A 23,959-nucleotide genomic window follows, 5' to 3' on the forward strand; every position below is an offset into this window, starting at 1 on the left:
CAGTTACAGTATGTGTTATGAATACATCGTGTACAATACTCAAATAGCTCTGGTGTTCAACATCATACCTCATTAGGGCTGGCAGTCAGTACTGTTCTAACTGATGTTTGATTACCACTGAAGTAGCGGACAAGGTTTGGCTTGCAAACCAGGCTGCTCCTAACTCTTCATTTGTTGCACTGAACAAACTCCTGCTTGCAATCACTCTTGTTTCAGAGATGAGCAAACAGTTCTGCTGAAGTGAGCACAGCCCTTGCAAGGAGTCTTTTGTGCCATGTCTTTTGATGGGGGTACTGTACTCTTCAGTCTCTTGGGCTGAAAGAATTCCTCGGGACCCCTTCTGGGCATGTAACTGGGGTACCAGAACTTCAAGAAAGCCGGTTACATTTTAAATTGCATTTTCTTTGCTTGTGCTCCTTGCTGTGCTTGTGATCTGTGGATATTCTAGCAAACAAGTTTGCTAGCAGAAAAACTCCTGCAATCAGGGAATTTGATATCTGTGGAGAGCAAATTTCAAACATGTAATTTCAAGAATTTGTTCTAGAAACATTATCTTAAAGGTAGTGCTCATCCAGTCAGGGAACAGGAACATGTCATATATTCTGTGCATCTAATCAAAGCTGCTCAGATATTGACAACTTGCAATGATCTGCTTACTAACAATGACAAAGCCCGTGGGCAGAAATGATTCTGCAGATAAACTGGAAGGGTGAATGAGTTTGAAAAAAACACAAGCTGCTTATGGATAATTAGCAAACAGAAAAAAATGGTAAAACTAGCAGCTCAGCGATCTTTTTCTTTTCTTTTCTACATTGGGAGTTGGCCCTGATTCCAGTAATCGATGGCCAACCGCTTAAGCAACTGCACTGGTTCAACTCTGCAGTGTAGCTAGGGAATGCTTTTTGCTTATCCCTGCTTGAATCCAGAGTAAGCTTCAAATTGTGGGTTTGCTTGTGTCCCCATGGTCTTTGCCCCCATACAGATAAATCAGTGGCTGGCTGGCTGGCAGCTGTGAATTTGCCCTGATTTAGCAACAGCAACTAGGTTTGAGAACCTTTGAGTCATCTGTCCCTGTTGGTTTGTTGTCAGCCAGAGCTGTGACTGTCTACATTACAATGAGCAGCATTGCTATAGCTGCATTATTTCTGTTTAAGATGGGCTTCCCTGTCAGGGGAATGTCAGCAGCTGAGTCTTCATCAGATCCTCAGAGCTATCCTAATCCTACGGCCATTAACCTTTGGGGCCCAATTCAAGCCAATTCCAGTTCATAGAGAGCTTTATAGGGAGGTTAAAAGTCAAGTGTATTTTGCAACTGATCCTGTAGACTTGCAACACTGAAAAACCATCACAGAAATGGCTGGTGGGCTGAGAGAGATTTAAATAAAAATAATAACGACAACATCTCCATTTTCATTTCATCCCAAGGAAACAAGAATCCCAGGAGGATGAACTTTTTAGGTTGTACATAGTTAGAAAGGAGTATAAATTCCTGTTTGTCCAAATGTTAGCAGGGCCTAGAAATGTTCAAATGCTGAATTTTCCTTATCTCTTTAGAAAAGGGATTTTTTAGCATTATTGTTTTGACGTCATGCAGTGCTGTTGCTGGTTGTGCGATGGAGAATGCCATGAAGTTGCTTTGTGTTCATTTTCTTCGTCCTGCTGGGATTGGTTTTATAATATCATAGACCCAAATCCTGGTCCCTGCAATGAGTCCAGTTTGAATGGATTTGAGGTGTGGGAGGTTTTTTCACATTGGACAGGTAAGGGCAGAATCCTACTCCCCGAGTCCTTTCTAAAGGCTGCAGGGCAGCAGTGGAGTCTCACCATAGCTACCGCTCTGGGTTACCCTGGCTTCTGTTGCAATTACCTAACCTCACCTTCACTCTGAAGGGAGGGGTGGATCTGTGTAATTGTGCATTGCCTGTGTAACCTTCACATTACACTAACAAAGTGGTTTGCATTTACTGAACCAGTCTTGCACACTGGTAAACTGGGGCACAGAGAGATTAAGTGACTGGCCCAAGGTTACACAACAAGACAGTGGCAGAGTTGGGTATACAAGCCAGGACCACACTCCTTTCCAGGATATTTTTCAGTCCCATTTTTAAATGCCTCAAGCTATGGGGCATCTTCTACTTCCTTTGGGAGATAATTACAGTCTAGCAGAACTTACCACTGGGACATTTCTCTCATATTCACCCTACATTTTCTTATGTTCCATTTCCGCCCACAACCCCTAGTTTATGCCCTTTGCACCACTAGAAATGATTGCTCTCATTCCTTACACACATTGCCTACACATGTTGGTCCAAAATAGCCTGAATTCTTTGATCTCATGGGCAAGCTGCAAAAGCCATGCATTTGGGTTTGTCTCGAATAGAAAAAGTGGTGGAGGTTAAGCCAGAGTTAGTTAAACATGTTTGTTAACTCTGACTTAAACTCAGGCACTTTTTCTAGTGTACACAAGTGCTTCAATAGTGCACTTAGAGAGAGCTCAGTGTCTGGGCGGGAGAGGGGCAGGGCCTTTGCTCCTGTGTTTATTGGCTGGTCTGTTTATTTTCTATTGTATTGGGCTGCAGGGTGCTATTTTAATTGATTGCAAGTTTAATTGATGGTAGGGCTCCTGGACCTCATGTACAGGCATTCTTTGTGCTATGTTTTCAATTGAAAGAATACGTTAATAAATAAATTACTTTGGCTATCCCCCACACTCCTCCTTTAGTCAGAGTTCAACCAAGCTATATGCATTTAGTTCTTTTAATGAATCGGTTTCTTTGGCTCCTTGCTGCAGTCGGCTTACTATGAGCAAAGATCTTTTCTCAATGCTTTTTTTTTTTTTAATATCATCTAAGGATGACATTTTCAAAAGCATTCGACATTGGCAAAATTCTGCTCCCATTGAAGTCAATGGGAGTTTTACCATCAACTTCAGTGGATAAAATTTAGGCCAATTTATCTTCATTTCACACTGCAATATATTGGCCAAAATGTCTAAAGAAGAGGCAGTAAAAAGTTCTGAGAGATGACAAAGTCTCTGTTATAAACTGGAGAGTACTGTCTGGATTACTGAAGCGATAGGGACCAAATAAGTAAGGAAACAGACTGGAGCAAGGCTAAATAAAATTGGAAAGTAAATCCTTTAAATTACACCACTCTTCCTGCTTCTACACAAACTACCCTTCACCCTGCTAGACTTTGAACACTATAATATTGGCTCCAAGGTGCATTAGCCCTTGGCAAGTGTGTGTATGTAAAGTGTGTGTATGTATTGGGGTGTGTGTGTGTATCTATCTCTCTATCTATCTCTCTCTCTATATATAGAGAGAGTGTGAGTATGGTTTTGGTGAATGTGCACACAGAGGTCACCACTAAAATTCAACATGGACTGTGCAGTGGTGGTTGGCTTCACCATGCTATTTTCTACTCCGAAGTAAATACCACAAATACCAGTGGCGCAGCAAATGCTGGGTGGGACCAAGTGTGTGTTGGTCTGTTTTTCTGTCTGCTGTAGTCAGGATTGATGGATTCAGAAGAATTCAGGTTCTGGTTTGGGATCTATCTGCAAAGTTCAGCACGAATGGGCCAAGAAGGCTGATCTAACCCCAGAGGCAGATCAGGATTGAAGCAGATTGGTGGGGGAGGGCAGGATACGGGCAGCTAGCACTGATGCTGCTCACGCTATAACTAGGTTGTGGATATACAGAAGACTCCAGCCTTCAGCTGTTAATCAGGCACCTTTCATTAATGTTCAAATTCAGTTGAATTAAAGAAAAAGAAAAGAAAATCTGCCACTCTGCCCCTTCTGCCCTACCTTATATTGGGTCACAGTCATTCCTGGTGTAACTCTACAATGGAGTTACACCAAGCATAAATTTGGCCCTTTGCCATCAAGAGTTTGAAAATGTAATTTCTGCTACACAGTCTGCTGCCTGGATGCTTCAGTGGCAACCCTTTCAGAGACAGTGCCCTACCTCTGTGCCCCCTTGCCTGCACACCTTTGGAGAGAATGGCTGCTGGAGGAATTGTACTCCCACCTGTGTGCTGGCTACCCTTTGTTTAGAAGCATTAAATGTTCTGGATTACTGAAGTGATAGGGACCAGAAAAGTAAGGGAATAGCCTGGAGCAAGGCTAAATAAAATTGGCAGGTTTGCACCAGGTGGAGATTGTGGCATTTGAATTTGGCATTGAGCCACTGTGTTAGTACTTTTAAGCTCTCCCTTGACTTTATCAGTTTTCTGATATGTTCCAGGCAAGAACACCATTAGAAAGGGAAATGTGAGGGAAAGACCGTTTGTCACCCATGTTAATGCTGCTGTTTTTCCATGCAGGCCTCTGGACGTTACAAGGAGAAGGTACCACCAGTCGCAGCAGGTCAAGTGAAAATCGAAACAGGAAGTAGCCTCTCAGCTGAAAGGAGCCCTTTAGCTCATACGCATGGCAACACACGATGATTTCACAGCAGGTAAAGGACTGGATTAGATGCTAGCACTCTTTGCCTTTCGCAGCTCCACAACTGGGGATTGCTGCAATCCCATCCACTCGCTGGTTACCCAGAGGAAATTAACCGGAGTCTTGTGACTGTGCCGGTAATGCTGTCATGCTCTAGGACGGGCACCATGTGTGCGAGTGCTGTGTTCCAAACACTGTACAGTGAGCCAGATACCAGGGGGCGGTGACTGTGCTCGCAAATGTGGCAGCTCTTTTGCACTCTGCAAGAGTTTATGGTCTGTCTTTGATGCGCAAAGGTAGCGGAGGCTGGCCTGGATGAGGGAGGGGAAAAACTGCCTTACCTAATTTTGAATCTGTGTGAGTATCATGGATTAGAAAGTTTAACTCAAATATTATGGGTTTATGTAGTCTTTAGGAGCCTCTGTGGAAGAAGGAACAGAGAGGAGAAAGGAGAACCAAATCCAGTGAAAATATAGGGTGGAGTTGGAGCAAAGAGGGGCAAAGGAGGACATTTGAATCAAGAAATAGGTCTGCATTTGGTAGATAGGGTACCCACATGTGTTAGATGAGTTTTGGGGACTGCTAACCTGGAACACAGGCCCCCTCTAGCTAGAAACACAGAAGTTATTAATTGGTCTTGTGCTTTTCCTTTTTTTTTAAATTGTTTCTCTTGGAGGAAAAAAGCCGGGATTTGAATTACAAGGAAAGAAGGAATTTTGATCTAGTTTTGTGAACCTTCCAGATGGTTTGAGTTTTGCAAAAGCTCAACCTCCTTGATGTTCAGCAACCTTAGTCAGGCAGGGAGAGGAAATACGGGGTAGATCACTAACAAGGAATTGTGTAATTTTGCAAGGCAGTCAGATACCCGAGTAATGAGTGTCAGATTAGAGAGGCTGCAGACAATGAAGTTTTTGCCTGAGCCTGGAGTGCAGGGTTTAACCCACACTGTCTGATGTGTAATGTGTGAAAGGGGACAGCTGTTCTTTTTTTTCTTCTTTTCAAGCACCACACACTTGGGTCATTTGTACTGTTCTTAATTTAAAGCTAAGTACCGAGCCCCTGTCGCAGTGTATTGTGGGAGTGTCCCCAAAGTCAAACCCGGATACAGATCACTGCGAGGGGGAAGCATCGATTCAAACTTGCAGCTGTATGGAAGCAGATGGACGACAGCAGATGAAGGTAAGGATGGGGACAGAATGACTATGACCTGTGGCCTAGGCCGCATAGAAACGGAATGGGAGGCACTGTCTGAGCCTGGTGTCCAGATCTACCCTTTTGTTTTTCATTTACTGTGAGTGATGATTCCAGGAACTAGTTACAAGTCAGAGAATGCTGTTGGTAGAGTCCTGATCCCTTCCTCCTGTGGAATTTCCGCCATTAAGTAGATCTGAAGGTCACTGATTAGTAGCCGGGCTTTGACCTCTTGCTAATAGAATTCAGCTGCTTGTGACCATCTGAGGACTGTTTGTTGGTGCATGTTGCACAGTCCTGTTTCTAATGGCCAATATGGTCCATAGTCCTTTGAATAAAAACCACTGCCATTGGGATCCTTGAGGGCAGTCCCAGCAGAGAGGCCATGATGCTCCCTTCTCATTACTAGAGATGATTACTAGGATACGATGCTCCCTTCTCATTACTAGAGATGGGGCCCTCAGCTTCACTCTCCTGGTCAGTCAATGCAGCACTCTTCACAAGCACTAGGGTCATATTATTTTGATCCAAAATGAAAATAAAATTAAATTGATCTCTAAAACCAGAGAGAAATAAATGTCTCAAATTGACTAATGGATTCTTGATGAGTGAGGTTGACCTATTTGACTCTTGCCTTTAAATTGGCCTGCAGCCTCTCTTCACTCTGTACTGCAAGTCCAGATGAAGAAACAGTCATGCTTGTGGAGTGGAGATGGTGGCCCACCTTATCCCAGAGCTATTTCCTCTCTGGAGGGCTTGGACAGCCCCACCTTGAAACAGGATCTCAAAGAACTGGAGGTGAGCAGTGTGGCCATGGAAACTGCTCAGATCAAGGACAAGCTCAAGAAGAGGAGGATCTCTGAGGGCTTATTTGCATCACACAGAGGTAAAGCTGGGTGCCTACCTCCTGTCCCTGATGAAACAAAACCCTTCCAAGAATAGAGGGGTTAGACTGTGACACTGACAAATACTGAGTTCAATTGCCAGCAATGTCCAGGTTTTACCCAGAGTGTTGGGAGGACATATGTGGCTTGGCTGGACACAGATCCCATTTTATAAGGGGATCTGTATGTGGATGCAGGCGTCAAAACATTCTTCAAGGACAAAAATGAGGAGACTTTCCTTTCCTGTGGAGAAAAAATGACAAATTTCATCCTTGTTTATGTTACTGATTTTTGTAATAGAGCTTAACTATCTGGAGCCACTATTTTTGCTTGGTTTATATATTCATCTTGTCTATATTTCCTTTCCCCGCTTTCCTGTACCTGCTTTAATCTTTCTTTCACAGGGGTTTAAAAGTTTGTTTTCCTAATCCATATGAATCCAGATGTCAGTTTTCAAACAGTAAAGAGGAGCATAGAAAACCATCATGTTATCTGGGGTATTTCTGTGGAATTGGATGGATGTGACTGGCCCACTCAACTGCAGATGGCTGCAGCCTCTCTGTATTAATGTGTGTCTATGGGAACAGTTCTCACCATTTGGTTAACTACATGTTTAGAAGAAAGTTACCTGATTTGGAGTCACATCTCTGTTATCTTGGATCTAAAAGGTAGTATCCCTAGTTCTACATGTTTCTGATTTGCAGGCTTGCTTGACTCCAGTGGCCCCAAGGAGGTTGCCTTGAAGCCAGCTGTTTCCAGATCTGCCTCTCAAAGGCTGCTGATAACTTCCAAGCCCATGCCTCCCATTCAGAGCATCCCTACCTTCCCAGAGGTCAACGGCACAGATGAAAGGGAGAAGACGACCTTGGAGAATGGCATGGTCAGCTGGGGCTCTGGTGAGACCTACACTGAACTGACTCCAACTTCCCAAGAGGTAAATGGGCATAGAATAAGAAAACTGAACCAAACCAAATATAGTTCCTTTGCAGTTTATTTAGTGCCTGGCAGAGCTCTAAGAGATTCCTCTGATGTGGGTAAAGTCTAGGATCCTATTTGAAGTGTGGTTGTACTATGAAAAGTTACTCTGTAAAGGTGGCATCATGGAGGTGCTGTGGTTTTAGTGTCTGTACTGTATAGGAATTGGGTTGTATCTCTTTAAATAGTGCTTATCATGTTCTGTGTTTGAGGAGAAGCCACCAGAAACCAATCAGAGGCACCATATGTATGTAGTAATGTCTTGCATGTTTCAATATAGTTAGTAAACATGGGCATTTGTGACCCAACTGTGCTTCTGTGGTTTCTTATGGTTAATATTGTGTAAAGAGCAAAAGATGCAATCGTGTCTCAATGATTTTCATAGCAAAGCTGCTAAATTTAGAAGTATGAAGGTGTTTGCTTTAGCTGCCTGCCCTGCAAACTCAACCTGGAATCCAAAAGTCCATCATCAACTCAAATAAAGTTTCTAGAATTCAAGTAAGACCCTTCATTAGCTCAGTAGCTAATTCAGTAGCTGCATTGCCTTCAGTGGGATTGCACAGAGGTAACTGACTGGAACTTTGCAAACAATTCTACTAAGGATACCCTAGAAGAGATGCAATCCCGCAACCTTTCCATTAACTGTGTTGACTCTGCAAGGGTGACAGGAGTTATAGCTATTAGACCTCACTACACAGGAGAAGGAAGATGATTAGGAAATGCTTTTGGAAACAAAGGAAGCCTATCAAAAGGCCAGTGCATTGGATTTCAGTTATCTAGATACTGGGCCAGATTCATGCCTAGAGTAATTCTACTCGTTTCACTGGATTGTCATCAGGAATTAATTTGGCTCATTGGCAGTGAAGAAGATAATGGGAGAACTAAGAAAGGATTAATGTTTGCTCTCCATTCCTCCACTCTCCCAGTCACAATATCGATGACCCAGAAGGGGACCCATTCCAATAGAAATGTATGTCTGTTATGGAGATAGTACAGGATGGTTTCATACACAACACATTGCACTGTCATCAAGGTAGGCTGTTGTACTGGAGTTGATAGCTGACAATGAGCCAGATATGATAAATTAGATGAAAATCGGAGCGCACCTAGGATCCGGTGATCACATTATTGTCAGGGCTGAAAGGCTGATGAGGCTCTGTAGAAAGGGCAATAACAGGAAAAAAATGGACTTTAGAGAAGTATATTTTGACAGAATGTGAAATAAGCAGTAGAAAATTGGCTGGAGTTCAGTGGTGTATGGTAGGTGGTTTAGGTACAGCCATGGGACTGTAAGCCAAACTCATCCCAGTACAATCAGAAAGTCTCAGGGTATGTCTACACTACGAAATTAGGTCGAATTTATAGAAGTCGGTTTTTTTGAAATCGGTTTTATATATTCGAGTGTGTGTGTCCCCACAGAAAATGCTCTAAGTGCATTAACTCGGCGGAGCGCTTCCACAGTACCGAGGCAAGCGTCGACTTCCGGAGCGTTGCACTGTGGGTAGCTATCCCACAGTTCCCGCAGTCTCCGCTGCCCATTGGAATTCTGGGTTGATATCCCAATGCCTGATGGGGCTAAAACATTGTCGCGGGTGGTTCTGGGTACATATCGTCAGGACCCCGTTCCCACCCTCCCTCCCCCCGTGAAAGCAAGGGCAGACAATCATTTCGCGCCTTTTTTGTCTGCTGCCAGCCAAAGATGTAAAGGATAGATGGAGTGGGTCAGAACAAGAAATAGACCAGATTTGTTTTGGACTCATTTTCCTCCTCCCCTGTCTAGATCACACTGCAGTCAGTCACAGAGAAGGCGCAGCGAGGTTAATCTAGCCATGTATCAATCAGAGGCCAGGCTAACCTCCTTGTTCCAATAACAACGATAACTTTGGTGCACCATTTCTTATTGGAACCCTCTGTGCAGTCCTGCCTGAAATACTCCTTGATGTACAGGCACACCCTTTGTTGATTTTAGCTCCCTGAAGCCAACCCTGTAAGCCGTGTCGTCAGTCGCCCCTCCCTCCGTCAGAGCAACGGCAGACAATCGTTCCGCGCCTTTTTTCTGTGCGGACGCCATACCAAGGCAAGCATGGAGGCCGCTGAGCTCATTTTGGCAATTAGGAGCACATCAACCACCACACGCATTATCCAGCAGTATATGCAGCACCAGAACATGGCAACACGATACCGGGCGAGGAGGCGACGTCAGCGCGGTCCCGTGAGTGATCAGGACATGGACACAGATTTCTCTGAAAGCATGGGCCCTGACAATGCATGCATCATGGTGCTAATGGGGCAGGTTCATGCTGTGGAACGCCGATTCTGGGCTCGGGAAACAAGCACAGACTGGTGGGACCGCATAGTGTTGCAGGTCTGGGACGATTCCCAGTGGCTGCGAAACTTTCGCATGCGTAAGGGCACTTTCATGGAACTTTGTGACTTGCTTTCCCCTGCCCTGAAGCGCATGAATACCAGGATGAGAGCAGCCCTCACAGTTGAGAAGCGAGTGGCGATAGCCCTGTGGAAGCTTGCAACGCCAGACAGCTACCGGTCAGTTGGGAATCAATTTGGAGTGGGCAAATCTACTGTGGGGGCTGCTGTTATCCAAGTAGCTCACGCAATCAAAGATCTGCTGATATCAAGGGTAGTGACCCTGGGAAATGTGCAGGTCATAGTGGATGGCTTTGCTGCAATGGGATTCCCTAACTGTGGTGGGGCCATAGACGGAACCCATATCCCTATCTTGGCACCAGAGCACCAAGCCGGCGAGTACATAAACCGCAAGGGGTACTTTTCGATAGTGCTGCAAGCTCTGGTGGATCACAAGGGACGTTTCACCAACATCAACGTGGGATGGCCGGGAAAGGTGCATGACGCTCGCATCTTCAGGAACTCTGGTCTGTTTCAAAAGCTGCAGGAAGGGACTTTATTCCCAGACCAGAAAATAACTGTTGGGGATGTTGAAATGCCTATATGTATCCTTGGGGACCCAGCCTACCCCTTAATGCCATGGCTCATGAAGCCGTACACAGGCAGCCTGGACAGTGGTCAGGAGCTGTTCAACTACAGGCTGAGCAAGTGCAGAATGGTGGTAGAATGTGCATTTGGACGTTTAAAGGCGCGCTGGCGCAGTTTACTGACTCGCTTAGACCTCAGCGAAACCAATATTCCCACTGTTATTACTGCTTGCTGTGTGCTCCACAATATCTGTGAGAGTAAGGGGGAGACGTTTATGGCGGGGTGGGAGGTTGAGGCAAATCGCCTAGCTGCTGGTTACGCGCAGCCAGACACCAGGGCGGTTAGAAGAGCTCAGGAGGGCGCGGTACGCATCAGAGAAGCTTTGAAAACCAGTTTCATGACTGGCCAGGCTACAGTGTGAAAGTTCTGTTTGTTTCTCCTTGATGAAACCCCCCCCCCCCTTGGTTCACTCTACTTCCCTGTAAGCTAACCACCCTCCCCTCCTCCCTTTAATCACCGCTTGCAGAGGCAATAAAGTCATTGCTGCTTCACAGTCATGCATTCGTTATTCATTCATCACACAAATAGGGAGATGACTACCAAGGTATCCCAGGAGGGGTGGTGGAGGAGGGAAGGAAAATGCCACACAACACTTTAAGCACAGCACTTTAAAAGTTTCCAACTTTAAAATTTATTGAATGACAGCCTTCTTTTTTTTGGGCAATCCTCTGTTGTGGAGTGGCTGGTTGGCCGGAGGCCCCCCCACCGCGTTCTTGGGCGTCTGGGTGTGGAGGCTATGGAACTTGGGGAGGAGGGCGGTTGGTTACAGAGGGGCAGCAGTGGCAGTCTGTGCTCCAGCTGCCTTTGCTGCAGCTCAACCATACACTGGAGCATTCTGGTTTGGTCCTGCAGCAGCCTCAGCATTGAATCCTGCCTCCTCTCATCACGCTGCCGCCACATTTGAGCTTCAGCCCTGTCTTCAGCCCGCCACTTACTCTCTTCAGCCTGCCACTTACTCTCTTCAGCCCTCCACCTCTCCTCCCGGTCATTTTGTGCTTTCCTGCACTCTGACATTATTTGCCTCCACGCATTCGTCTGTGCTCTGTCAGTGTGGGAGGACAGCATGAGCTCGGAGAACATTTCATCGCGAGTGCGTTTTTTTTTCTTTCTAAGCTTCACTAGCCTCTGGGAAGGAGAAGATCCTGTGATCATTGAAACACATGCAGCTGGTGGAGAAAAAAAAAGGGACAGCGGTATTTAAAAAGACACATTTGATAAAACAGTCGCTACACTCTTTCAGGGTAAACCTTGCTGTTAACATTACATACATAGCACATGTGCTTTCGTTACAAGGTCGCATTTTGCCTCCTCCCACCGCGTGACTACCCCCTCAACCTTCCCCCCTCCCTGTGGCTAACAGCGGGGAACATTTCTGTTCAGCCACAGGCAAACAGCCCAGCAGGAATGGGCTATACTGAGTGTCCCTGAAGAAAAGCACCCTATTTCAACCAGGTGACCATGAATTATATCTCACTCTCCTGAGGATAACACAGAGAGAGAAAGAACGGATTTTGGTTGAATGCCAGCAAACATACACTGCAATGCTTTGTTCTACAGTGATTCCCGAGTACGTGTTACTGGCCTGGAGTGATAAAGTGTCCTACCATGAAGGACGAAATAAGGCTGCCCTCCCCAGAAACCTTTTGCAAAGGCTTTAGGACTACATCTAGGAGAACTGCAAATGCCAGGGCAAAGTAATCCTTTCACATGCTTGCTTTTAAACCATGTATAGCATTTTAAAAGGTACACTCACCAGAGGTCCCTTCTCCGCCTGCTGGGTCCAGGAGGCAGCCTTGGCTGGGTTCGGGGGGTACTGGCTCCAGGTCTAGGGTGAGAAACAGTTCCTGGCTGTCGGGAAAACCGGTTTCTCCGCTTGCTTGCTGTGAGCGATCTACAACCTCCTCCTCCTCATCATCTTCTTCGTCCCCAAAACCTGCTTCCGTATTGCCTCCATCTCCATTGAAGGAGTCAAACAACACGGCTGGGGTAGTGGTGGCTGAACCCCCTAAAATGGCATGCAGCTCATCATAGAAGCAGCATGTTTGGGGCTCTGACCCAGAGCGGCTGTTCGCCTCTCTGGTTTTCTGGTAGGCTTGCCTCAGCTCCTTCAGTTTCACGCGGCACTGCTTCGGGTCCCTGTTATGGCCTGTTATGGTCCCTGTTATGGGAGATTTTCACAAAGGTTTTGGCATTTCGAAAACTGGAACGGAGTTCTGATAGCACGGATTCCTCTCCCCAAACAGCGATCAGATCCCGTACCTCCCGTTCGGTCCATGCTGGAGCTCTTTTGCGATTCTGGGACTCCATCATGGTCACCTGTGCTGATGAGCTCTGCATGGTCACCTGCAGCTTGCCACGCTGGCCAAACAGGAAATGAGATTCAAAAGTTCGCGGTTCTTTTCCTGTCTACCTGGCCAGTGCATCTGAGTTGAGAGTGCTGTCCGGAGCGGTCAGAATGGAGCACTCTGGGATAGCTCCCGGAGGCCAATACCATCGAATTGTGTCCACAGTACCCCAAATTCGAGCTGGGAACGTCGATTTAAGTGCTAATCCACTTGTCAGGGGTGGAGTAAGGAAATCGATTTTAAGAGCCCTTTAAGTCGAAATAAAGGGCTTCACTGTGTGGACGGGTGCAGGTTTAAATCGATTTAACGTTGCTAAATTCGACCTAAAGTCCTAGTGTAGACCAGGGCTGAAAGAGCAACAGCTTCCCAGACTACACTGGCAAAGCAGGGGGATGACAGGAAGGATAGGCGGAGGGTGCATAGCTTCTGCAGTGATGAGCACAATAATATACCTAGATAGATGTCAAACTCTCCTCTCTCACACTCCACTGAAGCCCCAGTCAAGAGGGGAAATGAAGGGAAAGCAGTAAGAAAGGGGCCTTCATTTCCCCTCTCCCAGCTCGGGAGCATAGGGGTGCCATCAATTCTCCCTCCCTCAGATAGCTTCTTCCTCTTGACTGGGGCTTCAGTGGAGTGTGAGAGAGGGGAGTTTGACAGTGCTAGTCCACTATACAGAGCATGGAAGAAGGTGCACTTTCTTTTGTGATTAGAGTGGAATGCTGGCTGTTAGCCCTCCAGATACACTCCCTCTAATCCCTATCTCTGCAGAGATCTTCTGCTCTGTAGCCTAACAATGAATTCCTGCCTGTGCTAACCCATGTTACCAGCCTTCCCTTCTAAACCTCACTTGCCTCTGCATAATCACTGAGCTGGATTGAACTGCTTTGTAAAGTTAGGGTGAAGGTTACTTGTTTCAGTTTGAACTTTAACCCTGTGGGCCCTGGACTTTTCCAATTCCAGACTTCCCGGCAGTACTTGCATTGCAATGATGAGAAGATGAGGAAGTCATTAGGTTCTGCTTTGATTCCACCTATTCCCAAATCAGTGAGACCACCTGACAGAGACTCTGGCAATGCTCCAATGCCTCTTTCAAGCTCTCAGCAATTGGACCAGGCTGCTCTCACTATGCAGGAGTCTGCTGAGATAAGGTAAACTTCTTCCTGGCATCTTCTTCCCTTCCATTGTAGCCTCATCCTTACAGATCTCATAGATATTTCTACTGAGTTATGTGTATACTATAGATATGAACCAAAATCACTCCAGATATACGGGAGTATGTTCTAGTGGTTACGGTTTAGGAATAGGAGCCAGGATTCTTGAGTGTATGCAGATGTGGTCACGTGCAGATACTGTACCATCTCCAAAAACATATATTAGAATTGGAAAAGGTTCAGAAAAGGGCAACAAAAATGATTAAGGGTATAGAACAGCTTCCGTATGAGGAGCGATTAATAAAACTGGGACTTCTCAGCTTGGAAAAGAGGCAACTAAGGGAGGATATGATAGACGTCTATAAAATCATGAGTGGTATAGAGAAATTAAAGAAGGAAGTGTTATTTACTCCTTCTCATAATACAAGAACAAGGGGCCACCAAATGAAATTAATAGGTAGCAGGTTTAAAACACAAGAAAGTATTTTTTCATGCAATGCACTGTCAACCTCTGGAACTCCTTGCCAGAGGGTGTTGTGAAGGCCAATACTATAACGGGGTTCAAAAGGGAGCTAGATAGATTCCTGGAGGATAGGTCCATCAATGGCTATTAGCCAGGATGGGCAGGAATGGTGTCCCTAGCCTCTGTTTGCCAGAAGCTGGGAATGGGCAACAGGGGATGGATCACTTGATGATTACCTGTTCTGTTCATTCCCTCTGGGACACCTGGCGTTGGCCAATGTCAGAAGACAGGATACTGGGCTAAAGGGATCTTTGTTCTGACCCAGTGTGGCCGTTCTCATGTTCTTATGTCTATTCCTGACTGCCACTGACTCACTAGGCCTGAAGAAGAGCTCTTTGTAGCTTGAAAGCTTGCCTTTTTGACCAACAGAAGTTGGTCCAATAAAACCTATTACCTCACCCACCTTGTCTCTCTACTATCCTGGGACCAGCATGGCTACAAGTATACTGCAGACTGATTCACTATGTAATTTTTGGCAAATCATTTAAGACCCGCTCTTCAGCTGGACCTGAGTCTGGCCCCTCATTGTGAGGACAGAAGTTTGTATCTGCAAATACTTGTTTCTGTGACAATTTGCTGGTGCACAAATTATCAACTGGGTATCTAGTTACCAAAGTTAGAAGCCATTTCTGTAAATGTAGGCCTTGATCCCTTCTGTGCCTTGGTCTTCCCATCACAAAATGAGTCCCCAGATACCTACCAACTTCTCAGGAGGTTGTGAGGCTTAATTCACTAATATCTGTAAAATGCTTTGAGATCTTAGGTGAAAGACAACAAGTAGTATTGATATAGAAGAATACAGCTTGCTCAGGAAGGACAGGCAGAGAAAACAGGGAGGAGGTGTTGACTTATATATTAAAAATGTATATGCTTGGACTGAGGTTGGGATGGAAATAGGAGACAGACTTGTTGAAAGTCTCTGGGTAAGGATAAAAGGGGTAAAAAACAAGGGTGATGTCATGGTAGGGGTCTACTACAGACCACCTAACCAGGAAGAAGAGGTGGATGAGACTTTTTTAAAGCAATTAACAAACTTATCCAAAGCACAGGACTTGGTGGTAAATGGGGGACTTCAACTATCAAGACATCTATTGGGAAAATAACACAGCAGGGTTCAGATTATTCAACAAGTTCTTGGAATGTACTGGAGACAATTTTTTATTTCAGAAGGTGGAGAATGGTACTAGGGGAGAGACTGCTCTAGATTTGATTTTGACAAATAGGGAGGAACTGGTTTTGAAATTTTGAAAGTGGGAAGCAGCTTTGGGTGAAAGTGACCATGAAATGGTAGAGTTCATGATTTTAAAGAATGGTAGGAGGGAAAACAGCAAAATAAAGACAATGGATTTCAAGAAGGCAGACTTTAGCAAACTCAGAGTTGGTAGGTAAGATCCCACGGGAAGCAAGTCTAAGGGGAAAAACAATTGAAGACAGTTGGCAGTTTTTCAAAGAGACATTATTAAGGGCACAAGAGCAAACTATCCCACTGCATGGGAAAGATAGGAAGTATGGCAAGAGACCACCTTGGCTTAACCAGGAGATCTTAAATGATCTGAAACTCAAAAAAGAGTCCTACAAAAAGTAGAAACTAGGTCAAATTACAAAGGATGAATATAAAAAAATAACACAAGTATGTAGGGACAAAATTAGAAAGGCAAAGACACAAAATGAAATCAAACTAGCTAGAGACATAAAGGGTCACAAGAAAACATTCTACAAATACATTGAAGCAAGAGGAAGACCAAAGACAGGCTAGACCCATTATTCAGTGAGGAGGGGGGAAAACAATAACAGAAAATGTGGAAATGGCAGAGGTGCTTAATGACTTCTTTGTTCCGGTTTTTGCCAAAAAGGTTAGTGGTGATTGAATGTCTAACCTAGTGAATGCCAGTGAAAATGAGGTAGGCTCAGAGGTTAAAATAGGGAAAGAACAAGTTAAAAATTACTTAGATAAGTTTAAATGTCTTCAAGTTACCAGGGCCTGATGAAATGCATCCTAGAATATTCAAGGAGCTGACTGAGGAGATATCTGAGCCATTAGCGATTATCTTTGAAAAGTCATGGACGATGGGGGAGATGGAAAAGGAAAAATATAGTGCCAATCTATAAAAGGGGAACTAAGGACAACCCAGGGAATTACAGACTAGTCAGCTTAACTTCTGTACCCGGAAAGATAATGGAGCAAATAATAATGCAATCAATTTGCAAACATCTAGAAGATAATAAGGTGAAAAGTAACAGTCAGCATGGATTTGTCAAGAACAAATTGTGTCAAACCAATCTGATAGCTTTCTTTGACAGGTTAACAAGCTTTGTGGATGGGGGGGAAGTGGTAGATGTGTTATATCTTGACTTTAGTAAAGCTTTTGATACTGTCTTGCATGACCTCAGTCAAATGACATCTCCTTAGTCAAATGAAAAAAAGTTCCATTCAATTACGTCATGCAGTAGGGGACAGCCAAAAAATGACAAGTTTTTAAAATGCTTATATACCAATGCTAGAAGTCTAAATAATAAGATGGATGAACTAGAGTGCCTAGTATTAACTGAGGATATTGATATAATAGGCATCAGAGAAAGCTGGTGGAATGAGGATAATCAATGGGACACAATAATACCAGGGTACAAAATGAAAAGGAGTACTTGTGGCACCTTAGAGACTAACCAATTTATTTGAGCATGAGCTTTCATGAACTACAGCTCACTTCATCGGATGCATACCGTGGAAACTGCAGCAGACTTTATATATACACAGAGAATATGAAACAATACCTCCTCCCACCCCACTGTCCTGCTGGTAATAGCTTATCTAAAGTGATCATCAGGTTGGGCCATTTCCAGCACAAATCCAGGTTTTCTCACCCTCCACCCCCCCACACAAATTCACTCTCCTGCTGGTGATAGCCCATCCAAAGTGACAACTCTTTATACAATGTGCATGACAATCAAGTTGGGCTATTTCCTGCACAAATCCAGGTTTTCTCACATCCCCCCCACCCCCATACACACACAAACTCACTCTCCTGCTGGTAATAGCTCATCCAAACTGACCACTCTCCAAGTTTAAATCCAAGTTAAACCAGAACATCTGGGGGGGGGGGGGGTAGGAAAAAACAAGAGGAAGTAGGCTACCTTACATAATGACTTAGCCACTCCCAGTCTCTATTTAAGCCTAAATTAATAGTATCCAATTTGCAAATGAATTCCAATTCAGCAGTTTCTCGCTGGAGTCTGGATTTGAAGTTTTTTTGTTTTAAGATAGCGACCTTCATGTCTGTGATTGTGTGACCAGAGAGATTGAAGTGTTCTCCGACTGGTTTATGAATGTTATAATTCTTGACATCTGATTTGTGTCCATTTATTCTTTTACGTAGAGACTGTCCAGTTTGACCAATGTACATGGCAGAGGGGCATTGCTGGCACATGATGGCATATATCACATTGGTGGATGTGCAGGTGAACGAGCCTCTGATAGTGTGGCTGATGTTATTAGGCCCTGTGATGGTGTCCCCTGAATAGATATGTGGGCACAATTGGCAACGGGCTTTGTTGCAAGGATAAGTTCCTGGGTTAGTGGTTCTGTTGTGTGGTATGTGGTTGTTGGTGAGTATTTGCTTCAGGTTGCGGGGCTGTCTGTAGGCAAGGACTGGCCTGTCTCCCAAGATTTGTGAGAGTGTTGGGTCATCCTTTAGGATAGGTTGTAGATCCTTAATAATGCGTTGGAGGGGTTTTAGTTGGGGGCTGAAGGTGACGGCTAGTGGCGTTCTGTTATTTTCTTTGTTAGGCCTGTCCTGTAGTAGGTTACTTCTGGGAACTCTTCTGGCTCTATCAATCTGTTTCTTTACTTCTGCAGGTGGGTATTGTAGTTGTAAGAAAGCTTGACAGAGATCTTGTAGGTGTTTGTCTCTGTCTGAGGGGTTGGAGCAAATGCGGTTGTATCGCAGAGCTTGGCTGTAGACGATGGATCGTGTGGTGTGGTCAGGGTGAAAGCTGGAGGCATGCAGGTAGGAATAGCGGTCAGTAGGTTTCCGGTATAGGGTGGTGTTTATGTGACCATTGTTTATTAGCACTGTAGTGTCCAGGAAGTGGATCTTTTGTGTGGACTGGACCAGGCTGAGGTTGGTGGTGGGATGGAAATTGTTGAAATCCTGGTGGAATTCCTCAAGGGCTTCTTTTCCATGGGTCCAGATGATGAAGATGTCGTCAATATAGCGCAAGTAGAGTAGGGGCTTTAGGGGACGAGAGCTGAGGAAGCGTTATAAAATATATCGGAAGGACAGAACAGGTCGTGCTGGTGGGGGAGTGGCACTATATGTGAAAGAAAGCATAGAATCAAATGAAGTAAAAATCTTAAATGAACTAAATTGTACTATAGAATCTCTATGGATAGTAATTCCATGTTTGAAAAATAAGAATATAGCAGTAGAGCTATATTATGGACCACCTGACCAGGATGGTGTTTGTGACTCTGAAATGCTCAGGGAGATTAGAGAGGCTATTAAAATAAAAAAACTCAATAATAATAATAATTAATAATGGGGGATTTCAATTATCCCCATATTGACTGGGTAAATATCACCTCAGGAAGGGATGCTGAGATAAAGTTTCTTGATACCTTAAATGACTGCTTCTTGGAGCAGCTGGTCCTGGAACCCACAAAAGGAGAGGCAATTCTTGATTTAGTCCTAAGTGGAGCACAGGATCAGGTCTGAGAGGTGAATATAGCTGGACCGCTTGGTAAATAGTGACCATAATATAATTAAATTTAAACATCCCTGTGGCTGGGCAAAACTCCATAGCAGCCCAACACTGTAGCATTTAATTTCAGAAAGGGGAACTACACAAAAATGAGGCAATTAATGAAACAGAAATTAAAAGGTACAGTACCACAAGTAAAATCCCTGCAAGCTGTATGGAAACTTTTTAAAGACACCATTATAGAGGCTCAACTTAAATGTATACCCCAATTTAAAAAAACATAGGAAGAGAACCAAAAAAGAGCCACTGTGGCTAAACAACAAAGTAAAAGAAGCAGTGAGAGGCAAAAAGGCATCCTTTAAAAAGTGGAAGATAAATCCTAATGAGGAAAATAGAAAAGAGCATAAACTCTGGCATATTAAGTGTAAAAATATAATTAGAAAGACCAAAAAAGAATTTGAAGAACAGCTAGCCAAAGACTCCAAAAGTAATAGCAAACATTTTTTTAAATACATCAGAAGCAGAAAGCCTGCTAAACAACCAGCGGGGCCACTGGATGATCAAGATGCTAAAGGAGCACTGAAAGATAAGGCCACTGCGGAGAAACTAAATGAATTCTTTGCATCGGTCTTCACTGTTGAGGATGTGAGGGAGATTTTCAAACCTGAGCCATTCTTTTTAGGTGACAGATCTGAGGAACTGTCCCAAATTGAGGTGTCATTAGAGGACGTTTTGGAAGAAATTGATAAACTAAACAGTAATAAGTCTCCAGGACCTGATGGTATTCTCCCAAGAGTTCTGAAGGAACTCAGATGTGAAATTGCAGGACTACTAACTGTCATCTGTAACCTATCATTTAAATCAGCTTCTGTACCAAATGACTGGAGGATAGCTAATGTGACACCAATTTTTAAAAAGGGCTCCAGAGGTGACCCTGGCAACTACAGGCCAGTAAGCCTCACTTCAGTACCGGGCAAATTGGTTGAAACTATAGTAAAGAACAAAAGTGTCAGATGCATTGATGAACATAATTTGTTGGGAAATAGTCAAGATGGTTTTTGTAAAGGGAAATCATGCCTCACCAATCTACTAGAATTCTTTGAGGGGTCAACAAGCATGCAGACAAGGAGATCCAGTGGATATAGTGTATTTAGATTTTCAGAAAGCCTTTGACAAGGTCCCTCACCAAAGGCTTTTAAGCAAAATAAGAAGTCATGGGATAAGAGGGAAGACTCTCTTAGATTGGTAACTGGTTAAAAGATAGGAAACAAAGGGTAGGAATAAATGGTCAGTTTTCAGAATGGAGAGAGGTGATGTCCCCCAGGGATCTGTACTGAGCTCAGTCCTATTTAACATATTCATAAATGATCTGGAAAAAGGAGTAAACAGTGAGGTGGCAAAATTTGCAGACAATACAAAACTACTCAAGATAGTTAAGTCCCAGGCAGACTGTGAAGAGCTACAAAAGAATCTCACAAAACTGGGTGACTGGGCATCAAAATGGCAGACGAAATTTAATGTTGATAAATGCAAAGTAATGCACATTGGAAAACATAATCCTAACTATACATATACAGTGATGGGGTCTAAATTAGCTGTTACCACTCAAGAAAGAGATCTTGGAGTCATTGTGGATAGTTCTCTGAAATCATCCACTCAATGTACAGCGGCAGTCAAAAAAGTGAACAGAATGTTGGGAATCATCAAGAAAGGGATAGATAATAAGACAGAAAATATCATATTGCCTCTATATAAATCCATGGTACGCCCACACCTTGAATACTGCGTGCAGATGTGGTTGCCCCATCTTAAAAACGATATATTGGAATTGGAAAAGGTTCAGAAAAGGGCAACAAAAATGATTAGGGGTATAGAACAGCTTCCATATGAGGAGCGATTAATAAAACTGGGACTTCTCAGCTTGGAAAAGAGGCAACTAAGGAGGGATATGATAGACGTCTATAAAATCATGAGTGATATAGAGAAATTAAAGAAGGAAGTGTTATTTACTCCTTCTCATAATACAAGAACAAGGGGCCACCAAATGAAATTAATAGGTAGCAGGTTTAAAACACAAGAAAGTATTTTTTCATGCAATGCACTGTCAACCTCTGGAACTCCTTGCCAGAGGGTGGTGTGAAGGCCAATACTATAATGGGGTTCAAAAGGGAGCTAGATAGATTCCTGGAGGATAGGTCCAACAATGGCTATTAGCCAGGATGGACAGGAATGGTGTCCATAGCCTCTGTTTGCCAGAAGCTGGGATTGGGTGACAGGGCACAGATCACTTGATGATAATGTGTCTGTTCATTCCCTTTGGGACACCTGCCACTGGCCACTGTCAGAGGACAGGATACTGGGCTTGATGGACCTTTGGTCTGACCCAGTATGGCCGTTCTTATGACCTTCTCATAAACAAACTAGGGAAATGAAACCTAGATGGAGCTACTATAAGGTGGGTGCATAACTGATTGGAAAACGGTTCCCAGAGAGTAGATATCAGTGGCTCACAGTCATACTGGAGAGGCATAATGAGTGGGGTCCTGCAGGGATCAGTTCTGTTCAATAGCTTCATCAATGATTTAGATAATGACATAGAGAGTACGCTTATAAATTTTGCAGGCGGTACCAAGCTGGGAGGGGTTGCAAGTGCTTTGGAGGATAGGATTATACTTCAAAATGATCTGAACAACCTGGAGAAAAGGTCTCAACTAAATAGGATGAAATTCAATAAGGACAAATGCAAAGTATTCCACTTAAGAGAAACAATCCGCTGCACACATAGAAAATGGGAAATGACTGCCAAAAAGGGAGTACTGTGGAAAGGGATCTGAGGGTCATAGTGGACCACAAGCTAAATATGAGTCAACAATGTAACACTGTTGCAAAAAAAGCGAGCATCATTCTTGGTTGTATTAGCAGGAGTGTTGTAAACAAGACACAAGAAGTAATTCTTCTACTCTACTCCATGCTTATTAGGCCTCAGCTGGAGTATCGTGTCCAGTTCTGGGCGCCACATTTCAGGGAAGATGTGGACAAATTGGAGAAAGTCCAGAGAAGAGCAACAAAAATGATTAAAGGTCTAGAAAACATGACCTATGAAGGATGATTGAAAAAATTGGGTTTGTTTAGTCTGCAAAAGAGAAGACATGATAAAAGTTTTCAAGTACATAAAAAATTCTTACAAGGAGGGAGAAAAAATGTTGTTCTTAACCTCTGAGGATAGAAGCAATGGGCTTAAATTGCAGCAAGGGAGATTTAGGTTGGACATTAGGAAAAACTTTCTAACTGTCAGGGTGGTTAAGCATTCGAATAAATTGCCTAGGGAGATTGTGGAATCTCTGTCATTGGAGATTTTTAAGAGCAGGTTAAACAAACACCTGTCAAGGATGGTCTAGATCAATGGTTCCCAACCTTTGTGTGGGAATAGCATATTCCTATTCCCAGAAGAATGTGGCGGGTGCCAGACACCCCACCGCTGAGAAGCGGCAGCGACAAGACACCCTGCCTCCAAAATGCTGTAGAGAAACGGCAACGCTTCTCAGCAGCATGTCGGTGGCGACATTTCAGCGGCGTGGTGTCCTGCGGGCACACACAACTGGCTCGGCAGGCGCCATTGTGCCTGCAGGCACTGCGTTGGGGACCCCTGGTTTAGATAATACTTAGCCCTACCATGAATGCAGGTGACTGGACTAGATGACCTCTCGAAGTCCCTTCCAATCCTGTGATTCTATGATTCTATTAAGGCACTATGGGATGATTATAAAATTAATATACATTATAAGTATTATCCCCATTTATTAGTTTAACTTCTGTGCTTGTGAAAAACTAGCTGTCAGCCTTATGTTTGATATAATAATAAATAGTGTTAAGCTACAATTGCAATTTATATACTTCACTAAGATATTGTATATACATGTCTAGTTGCATCAGAATATACTTATTAGGTTCTTACTCACAAATTTATTTGAAGATAATTTATTTATTTATTTATTTATTTATTTAAGAGCAGACGGGCCTAATTCTTTCCTGAGGGGAAGTTACATCAGTGGAACTGAGAATCAGGTGGATTCTCTGTCACTGGCAATTTTTAAATCAAGATTGGTTGTTTTTTAAAAAGATATGCCCTGGTTCAAACAGGAATTAATTCAAGGAAGTTCTATGACCTGTGTTATACAGGAGGTCAAACTAGATGATCACAATGGTCCTTGTTTATAATCTATGAATCCATGAATCTGTGAATCACAATCTGATCTAAAACTGGAACAGACAAAGCTTGATTCTTTTCTCTCTCACACTAGTATAAATGTGGCTGCTCTAATTTGAGCTGTAGGACCAGCCTAACATCTAGTGGAACCAAGACCATGGACTATAAAGATGTCTGAAAGTCACTAATGTGCCCCTCCCTCCTGAGCTGCATTGGGGGACACACTGCTTTCAGTCGGAGCAGGATTTGCCCTTCATGTGGCTTTACTTACTGATGGACCTAATGACCATTGTAAAGCAGTTGCCAGCAGACTGAGACCTGTGGGTTACATTTCCTGCTCTGTGATGGTGATTCTGACAAGGAACCCCTCCTCCATTAAAGTGCTCTCTCTTCCTCTATATTTCCTCATAAATTCTTTTCTCCTCAATTGTTTTAAGGTCAAGGCTAGACAGCAATGCTGAGGAGAAGATCCTTAAATCTCTGGGTATGTACAGGGCATGTATTTATTTTGTCATAAAATGAA

At 43.8% G+C, this 23,959-nt stretch overlaps 1 protein-coding gene across 1 annotated transcript in view; it reads left to right on the forward strand.

Annotated features, from left to right (window-relative positions):
* The window catches only part of TOGARAM2 (TOG array regulator of axonemal microtubules 2), a 95,279-nt gene that overhangs the window by 38,927 nt on the left and 32,393 nt on the right, over window positions 1–23,959 (forward strand). Inside the window, exons 2-7 of the mRNA XM_084624165.1 lie at window positions 4,330–4,463; window positions 5,495–5,629; window positions 6,294–6,527; window positions 7,230–7,459; window positions 13,818–14,005; window positions 23,874–23,920. Of these exons, the coding sequence (XP_084480291.1) occupies window positions 4,436–4,463; window positions 5,495–5,629; window positions 6,294–6,527; window positions 7,230–7,459; window positions 13,818–14,005; window positions 23,874–23,920 (862 nt within the window). The 5' untranslated portion in view covers window positions 4,330–4,435. The remainder of the gene's footprint in view (window positions 1–4,329; window positions 4,464–5,494; window positions 5,630–6,293; window positions 6,528–7,229; window positions 7,460–13,817; window positions 14,006–23,873; window positions 23,921–23,959) is intronic.

Source organism: Lepidochelys olivacea, assembly GCF_965140295.1.
Source record: "Lepidochelys olivacea isolate rLepOli2 genome assembly, chromosome: 3".
NCBI classification, from domain to species: Eukaryota; Metazoa; Chordata; order Testudines; family Cheloniidae; genus Lepidochelys; species Lepidochelys olivacea.